The sequence below is a fragment of the Xenopus tropicalis genome, chromosome 5 (assembly GCF_000004195.4).
Source record: "Xenopus tropicalis strain Nigerian chromosome 5, UCB_Xtro_10.0, whole genome shotgun sequence".
NCBI lineage: Eukaryota > Metazoa > Chordata > Amphibia > Anura > Pipidae > Xenopus > Xenopus tropicalis.
The window spans coordinates 88,780,047-88,789,026 of record NC_030681.2 but is presented as its reverse complement, the minus strand read 5'-3'; the positions used below and the strand labels follow the sequence as shown (position 1 = coordinate 88,789,026).

General features: G+C 38.7%; 1 protein-coding gene across 1 annotated transcript; it reads left to right on the top strand.

Annotated features, from left to right (window-relative positions):
* Positions 1-1,157: 1,157 nt before the first annotated feature.
* tpbg (trophoblast glycoprotein) lies at positions 1,158-5,215 on the top strand. The gene is made up of 2 exons (XM_002938456.5): positions 1,158-1,578; positions 2,403-5,215. The coding sequence occupies exon 2, from the start codon at positions 2,665-2,667 to the stop codon at positions 3,877-3,879; it is 1,215 nt and encodes a 404-aa protein (XP_002938502.1). The 5' UTR covers positions 1,158-1,578; positions 2,403-2,664; the 3' UTR covers positions 3,880-5,215.
* Positions 5,216-8,980: the final 3,765 nt, after the last annotated feature.

The window sequence follows — 8,980 nt, the reverse complement described above, 5'->3', positions numbered from 1 at the left end:
TACACTGTGTTATCTGCTGTTACTGAGCAGAATGTAAAGGCCCCCATACACGGGCCGATAGAAGCTGCCGATATCAGTCCCTTGGACCGACTCGGCAGCTTATCTGCCAGTGTAGGGGCAGAAACGAGCGGGCTGGCCGACCGATATCTGGCCTTAAATTGGCTCGTTGATGCGGCCCCCGAACCGACTGCCCCATTGCCGCCTACATAATCCGGTCGTTTGGCCCCAGGGCCAAACGATCGGATTATTTATTTTTTTAACTTCAAGCTCCCCGATATCGCCCACCCGTAGGTGGGGATATCGGGGGAAGATCCGTTCGCTTGGCGATCTCTTGGCGATTCAGGCTGTTATTAACCCCTGAACCACCGTTGCCTGGAGGGATCCGGTCCAGTATAGGTAGACACCCTTGGGGCTCCTGGCTATCCCCTATATCCATCTACACAGTGGTGTTATACTGTTTCTGCTATCTGCAACTGCATTTGACATTTGTGCTATTCTACCTCAATGCTGTGAGTATTAACCCTGCATATGCTGTGTACCATCAATAAACCAAGTTCTAGTTTAATGCAAAAGAACCTCTGCCTAGTAGTTAGGCAGGTTATATATAGGCATTACGGTTGAACTTGATGGACGTATGTCTTTTTTCAACTCAACTTACTATGTTACTATGTCCATAATTACTTTATATACACCTTGTGGCAGTAGAGAGTTGTAGTTCCGCAACACCTCTCAAGTGTAATTCTTCCGTTTTGCGAAGGCCCAGCCTGTGTGTTGGAGTCACATGTGCCCGTGCTCATACCTACTAGCCGGTACTGGCAAATACTAGCCAGAATAGGGTTACACTAGAATGCAGTTAATATAGATAATTTCAGGCATGGGTGACACTGCACTGGGTATTAGCTGTAATTTTAGGCTTTAGAGGACTAGGAGAATTTTCACATTTTTAATTTTTTTTTTCACTGCACACATTTCAGTATTTTTGTGCTACTTTGAAATGGCTTTAGGCTGGTTTTCGACTAGTTTTGTTACCGAATTTGGCTGATATTCAAAATTCGACTTGGCAACTCTGGCCTGAAGTTTTGGGATGCTTTCTGCTTCACAAGTAACCACTCTGGCACAAACTACAGCCAGTGAAAAGAGGGGAGGAGAGAAGCTCAAGAACACTACGCTATGGAGAGGGGGACTCACACCCAGTCTTGTCGACCCTGAAAACAAAGCAGTGGAGTGTTGGGGAGTGTTTTGTTTCTCAATAGGCAGAGTCAAACGCCAAACTGTTTCAAAACATCTTTCTTAACACTCCGTGAGGAAGCGAGCCACTGCTTAGGTTGTTTGTACTTTGTGAGCTCTTGACGTTACTCCTCCCCTTTACACTTGTAATGGTTTTTCCCTGAGAGGCAGGGCCATTACGGGGAGAGCAAGAGAAAGAAGTACAACACTGAGGCGAGAACGTGTTTGTTGGATGTGGAGCTGTTTCCCTAGGCAGCCTGCAGCTGCTTCCTCCGCTGCTCCTAAGAGAATAGCGCAAAAGACTTAGTCTTACCGGATCTGCTTCTTGGGAAACGGGATTCATCAAAGAATGTAAGAAAATTACTTTGAGTCTTGTCTCTTCTCTTGTCATGGTACAAACCACTGTGGTGCTAAGTTATCTGTTAATATTTTTCGGCATTTTTATTTTATATATAATAGTGCCTCAGGTGGCTTATTATTATAAAATAGTACCTGTTTTATTCTTATATAACACAAGGCATTATGTCCTTTAATAACAGTGGCTAGGGTATTTTATCTGCCTATTACATTGCCTAACGTGTTTAAGCTGCTCATAACAGTGGATAAAGTATATTATCTATCTGTAACAATGACTAAATATTTTATACTAACACACCAGTGTCTAAGGCACTTTATTCTTCAACAACAGTGACTAAGCTATTTAATATATGTCCATATATATATATATATATATATATATATAATAGTGGCTAAGGTATTTCATTTGTCTATAACAGGGGCTATGGTATTATACCTGCCCAGGTGGCTATAATTTATTATACTACCATCAGTGGCTAATGTATTTTATCTGCCCATCACAGGGGCTAACATATTTTATCCACCTTTAACAGGGGGTAAGGTATTTTAAAATAGTTACATAAATGTATGCGACTCTCTCCATCTGCCTTTCAAAGGCCACTTGTGGGATGCAGCAGGGAGGGGGAAGGGGATGCTTCTTAGGAGATGATCAAAGGCAAGAATAATGTAACCTGAAGCCTAAATTAACCCGCAAACAAAGGCAAGAAAAGGCAGGAATGAATGACGGATATTTTCTAAGGGAATTTTACATTGCAGATAACTTGGAATGGGAAGAATCTGACTTGTGACCTGCTAACCTTTTTATGTGATAATTGCAGGTTTAGCTGGACAAAGCCAAAGTTCCTAGAAGGTGAAGAGGAAGAGTCACATTAGCACAAGAAAAAAAGTTGTCTATTGACGGTTTCCTCTGTGTTGAAAGAAGTCTCTTACTGCGTGCTCTTGACACTTTTACGCAGCATTCTGCATAGTTTGCCTTCTGTTCTGCTTCCTGGTGCCACACTTGGGATTGGATTGTGAAAAAAAATTAGCAAAAAGCATCATAAACAGTCATTCTGGGCTTGAAAAGCAAAACCTGGGGAGATGGTTGCATCTGATCTTTTCTGCCTTTCTGGATTTTGCAGGAGTGGCAGAAGGGGTCCTGGACTAAGAGTAAACACTGAAAGAAAGAAGGAAGCAATACTCTTTCTGTTTGTTCTGCTACATATTTTGGGTGGTGTATCGTCTCAGTTAGTACAGCAGTCACCTTGTCCAACGTCTTGTGTGTGCTCTGAAGCGTCTAGGACTGTAAAATGTGAAAAAAAGGATCTGAACGTTGTGCCCCAAAACATACCACCTTATGTACAGAACCTCACCATCACTGGCAACAACATCAGTACCTTGAATAGAGCATTCAGACAAGAGCAACCCTTATCAGAACTTTCAAATCTTGATCTTAGTGACAATCACCTCCAAGAACTGGGAAGCAATGTTTTCAGCTATCTACCCAGCCTCACATATCTTGACCTCAGCAACAATGACTTGGGGATAATAAGTAACTTATCATTCCAAGTAGATGGAAGTGGCAGTATCCCACTAAAGGAATTAAAAATTAGCAACTCTTTTAAAAATGAATTTTTAATTTCCATGCTGGCAAAGTCCTTTGATATTGGAGCACCACGCAAGCTTGAAAAACTGGAGCTGTCTGGGAACGACATATTATTTCTTCCCAAAGGTATGTTTAGTCCATTGCCCAACCTCAGACACATTAACCTGAGCAATAACTCCTTGACAAGCTTTTCAGCAGATATCTTCAAAGATCTTAGCCATCTTGAAACTCTGGATCTTAGCAACAACGCTCTGAAGCGCTTAAGAAATGCCACAAGTTTTGATCTTATTAGCCAAAAAAATCTGTTAATTAATCTCAATGATAACAGCTGGGAGTGTGACTGCATGATTGAAGAGTTTTCCAGGTGGCTTAAGGACACCAAGTTGGTGAAAGAGTCATCCAGTCTGGTGTGTGCTTTCCCAGAGAATATGAAGGACAGAGCGATTGTTGAACTTAATATATCAGAGTTAAAATGTCCAGAACCGGATGACAACACCAGCTTGCAAACCTCTTATGTTTTTTTGGGCATAGTACTAGCCCTCATTGGAGTGATCTTTCTGCTTGTTTTATATTTAAACAGGAAAGGGATTAAAAAATGGATTTATAACATCAGAGATGCATGCAGAGATCATATGGAGGGTTACCATTACAGATATGAAATAAATGCGGACCCCAGGTTAACAAATGTGAGCACAAATTCAGATGTATAGAGACCAATTTTTTAAAGCCAGAGCAACACTTCAACTATGCATGAACCAAACATAATGACAGTGCATCCAAACCCTGTGCTTGCTCTCATCCTTACTCCCTGCTGGAAAGCAGCAACAATAATACAGTGTCTCCACACAGGACCTTTGAATGCCTCCACCTGACTGTGAAATTTATTGCTGCATTATAATTTACTTTGCATTGTAGACTCTGACTCTCGCATGCTAAATATAAGAGTCCCACTTGGCTCTTTTTTTTCAGTGCTCATGTTATGGGATTATTCCTGTAAAAGAGAACTCAAAAGCTGGAATAAGTGCAGCAAAAACTTTTTTTTCTCCTTTCAGAGTTTCTTAATTATGACACACACATGCCAACCTAGTAGATTACCATTCAACAACTGCCTCAGATTTTTTTTGGAGCAAATGTTTATGTCTGTAGGTCTGCAGATCTTTGCATGTGCAACATGGGGGCTCTTACAGTAAATTAGCATGTACAAGCATTACGTTCATTTCAGAATCTTATTGGAAATATTTACACAGTAATGCTTTTGCACTGTTTTTTATAAAGATAACAAAATGCAGTTTATATCCAAGCAGATTTTTGGTAAACTGCCCAGAACTTTTAATAGGAACTAATTAAATAAAGGTTATGTTAAATTAATTACTGTCGTGTTGACATTTTCTGCCAAATAATTTTGTACTTTTTTTGTATTTAGTAAAATAAATTGGGAACTTTCTTGTTGAATACTAGTGATGCATAGAGCTACAATATCTTAATGCTTTATTGTTCTTATTCAATATATTGCTTACCTGAATAAAAACAGGAGTCTTAAAGCACAATACATGTCAGTATACACTACCCGAGTGAAAAATATTAAGTAATGAAGATATGGCCTCTACCAAAATAAACTCTATTTTGCTTTGGAATAACAGATGTTCAATTTTTTTTGAAAGCCCAAAAATATTTTTTAACTATTGCTTTTGAACATTATTTATTAAATGCTCTTCATGTCAGTATACTGAATGCTGAGCTAAGGGAATTCCTGATTTACAAACAGTTCTTTTAAGTTTTGTATTTGATTAGACATTTATAATGAATTCTTACTACTTTATTCTGTAATTCTGAAACTCACCCTAAATAGTCCAATATGCATGAGTAACAACATTTTAAAAAAATGGCACAAACTATGCAAATGTGTGTGCATGCTTCTGTGTATTTTAATGTAATAAATGTAGTGTGGAATCATATCTGCAGTACAGTTTAATTTAGAGTATGTTAGAAAAAGCATATGTTCTCAACCCTTGTCAATAAAATGTATGACTAGATTGATTAATTGTATATATATTGAACTGTTTATTTTGTAGATCACACAGATGCTGAGGAAATTCATGGGCTCTCAAGCTTTGTCTTATAACTTTTATATATTTTTAGGAAAGCTTTGTATTCCACAGAGCAACATAGTTACAATTGGCCCTTGATGAACTATTATTTTGTACAGAGTGCAGCGTATGCAGTGCCCAAGCAGAATATATCAGTACACATTTCACTTTACCTGGTTTGGGAGAACTCTACATAATGTATTTCACATTTAGTGAAGGGGATTAGATAATCAGCAAAATTAAAAAATTACTATATATTGTGAAAGTTAAAACTGCATTATATATAATTTTCATAGTTGTGCCTTTACACTAAATAGTAAGATGCACATGAGTGCATCTTTACGTGAAGTTCTTTCCCTAACCAATAATTTCATCTTTTGACTAAAGAACCTCAGATTTTTTTTCCATCTTTCTATCCATCTCTTTTTGTCTGCCTATCTGTTTATCTATCGGCCCCTTTTTGCTTTATAATGCACTTATGGGAGAATGTAGTACATTTTTTATTTCTGTCAGACTGTCTAAAGAAGGAAACCTGTTCGAAAAGTGAAGACACAGCTCCAGAGAGCCTAAAATCTTCTAGAATATTTGAGAACAGAGGAGATCTATCCAAATGATGAAATACGTGGTTAGTACAGCCTGGAAAGAAACCAGCCTGCTCACAAATGCTTCCAATTTAAAAAATGTGTGCATTTTTGCATAATTTCACTTCCTGCCAAGTACTGCAACTTTTTTCCCATGAAACACCTGGTATCTAAAATGTAAAAATCAGGCTAGTTTATTATCGGACATCTTTACATGATGGAGGTTTGCAGTAGCAGCATGCAAGTCTCCCAGAGGTTTTCACTATAGGATTATAAATGATGGTTTTCAATACAAAAGGTCAGACTACTCCACACCTTCATATGGCAACTAATTTGTTTTGAGCCATTATATTTTTGGAATGCTGCTCTGTTAAACAGTAAAATATTTGAAATTCAGTTACTAATAAGAATAGCGTACATTTCACAGTGCGTAAACTGATAGTAGCCGAGCTGATTTTTTTTCCTAAATGAACATCTAAACAGGAAGTGCCAAGAAAAGACTGGGAATCTATTCATTTTTTGTAATCTACATTTTCTTTTCACTTATATTTTATGAAATGAAAAAAAAACTTTTTTTTATAGATTGCTTCTGTGTCAGCTTACCAGTTTATGCAATTAAATGTTTAATGTATTTACTGTAAAGCTAACATAGTGTTGAAAATAATCAAAACCATTTACTTTCTTGTTGCAGTGTGCTCTTTAGCTATTTAAATGTACATGGCAGATACGATTGCAGATGGGAGTGTTTGACAAAAACAATTTGGTAATTATTAGCTGTAAATTCAGATTGTCTTTTACCATTATTATTACACCACGGGTAGGTTCATATAAATCATTTGCTTGATTACTTACCGCCACCTTAGTTTTCATATGCAGAAGAGGGGTTAAATAACTTGGTATCTGTCTCTGCAGAAAGTAAATGTCATGAAAAAGGATGTTTGCTTTTACTTTTTATAGTTTCTAATAATTTCCTATGGTGACCTAAGAAAGTTCAACATAGTGAATTCCAGGCTGTGTGTGGGTGCACTTGTTTTAGTGACCTTTTGAAGAAGTTTTTTGTGTGTGGTTAGTATCCTTATTATCAATTCGACTCCATAGAGCTTTCCACAAACTCATAATTAGGCAGTATTATGTTTGATTCTGTAAGTGCATGTCTATGTTTTCAATTTTGTATATTTATAAAATATTTTAACATTCGATGAAGCAATAACATTGCCCAGTTAATGTCTGTTTTCCAACCTATTTTATTTCCCTGAAAAATGCTTAAATAGCAAAAGATTACACAGACCACAACACAGTCAGTGTTATGTAGAAATGCATACTGTACATAATATGCTGCTACGTATTGCATTCCTTTACTAGCAACACTGAATCTGTACTGGATTATAATAAAGCTGTCTTGTGTATATCATCAGTTACAGAATGTGCAAATATACCTTATTATACAGTTCTGTAAGATAGTGTAACCTTATATGGAATTTGTTTTTCAGAATCTTCAAAGTTTATAATATAGGCTTTTCTTCCAGTTTTCTGATAGGCGAGCATAGATCTACTGCTTTCTAATGAGTGAATTTGTTTCACTGTTGTAGAGCTCATAACAAGACAATGGAATATGTATAGCATGTAAATATGCTGCAGGTCCTTCTTTCCGAAGAATGCAAAATTCTGCATTTAAATTATATTTATATCCGTATTTGTAGTCCTTGTCAGTAACACCACAAAATAAAAGGGCATCATAAAAATAAAATGTAACTCACACTCAGAAGAACTTTGTGTTTGCTTCAGAAGTGTTATTCAAATTTATGTAAATAAGCACCTTTGGAAACGCGTAGGCTGCTCTGCAAGGTCCAAAATGGATTAAGAGCACTTTGCATACAGAGAACAGATACGCTATGTAGAATGCTATGGTTTTACTTATAATAAATAAGGGACAAATGCTATTCAGGGATCTACATGGCTATAGTATAAAAAGATTTATTTTACAAAATAGAACTCTTGTTGCAAAAAAATATTTTATTTGTTATGTTGGTAGGGCCAAATCTATAAATATTTATAAAGGATGTTGCTGTTCCTTTAAAGCAACAGCGTACCTTCCTTAAGTCGCTTTTAAATGTTTATTAATTCAGACCCCCCCCCCCCCATAGAGTTTCAACATTTGGTCAGGCTTCATTTAGCTCAGTGCTGTCCAACTTCTGCAGTGCCGAGGGCCGGAATTTCTTGCACATGTGGTGGAGGGCTGCTAATGGAAGCCAGTTTTGACCACTCCCCCCTTTTAAACCACACCCACTTCAAACCACACCCATTTTATCACAATGGTGGTAGTGCAGCAAAAACCCAAATGCTTGGTCCTCACTGCAGGGATATCAACCATCATTCATATGTGAAAGAATTATATTATGTCATATTAAGACACACCCTAAAATCCATATGACCCCTCCTCCCCTGTGGATAGCACAGCAACCCCCAGCATATAATTACACACCTTAGGGACCATTTAATGGCTATTTCCAACTGCTAACAAACTCCCAGAACAAACCCCTGCCAGGTTCACCTCCCACAGGCAGCATAGGGTAGAAAGAGTATGGCGCACACACAGGCAGCACTCTGCCTGCCCTACACTACCTGTGTGTTACATACTCTGCCTGCTCTGTGAGGCCTGTGTCTGCCATATGCTGCCTGTGTGTGCCATACTCTACCTGCCCTATGCTGCCTGTGTGTGCCATACTCTGCCTGCCCTATGATGCCTGTATGTGCCATACTCTGCCTGCCCTATGATGCCTGTGTGTGCCATATGCTGCCTGTGTGTGCCATACTCTGCCTGCCCTATGCTCCCTGTGTGTGCCATACTCTGCCTGCTCTATGATGCCTGTGTGTGCCATACTCTGCCTGCCCTATGATGCCTGTGTGTGCCATACTCTGCCTGCCCTATGATGCCTGTGTGTGCCATACTCTGCCTGCCCTATGATGCCTGTGTGTGCCATACTCTGCCTGCCCTATGATGCCTGTGTGTGCCATATGCTGCCTGTGTGTGCCATACTCTGCCTGCCCTATGCTCCCTGTGTGTGCCATACTCTGCCTGCCCTATGATGCCTGTGTGTGCCATACTCTGCCTGCCCTATGATGCCTGTGTGCCATACTCTGCC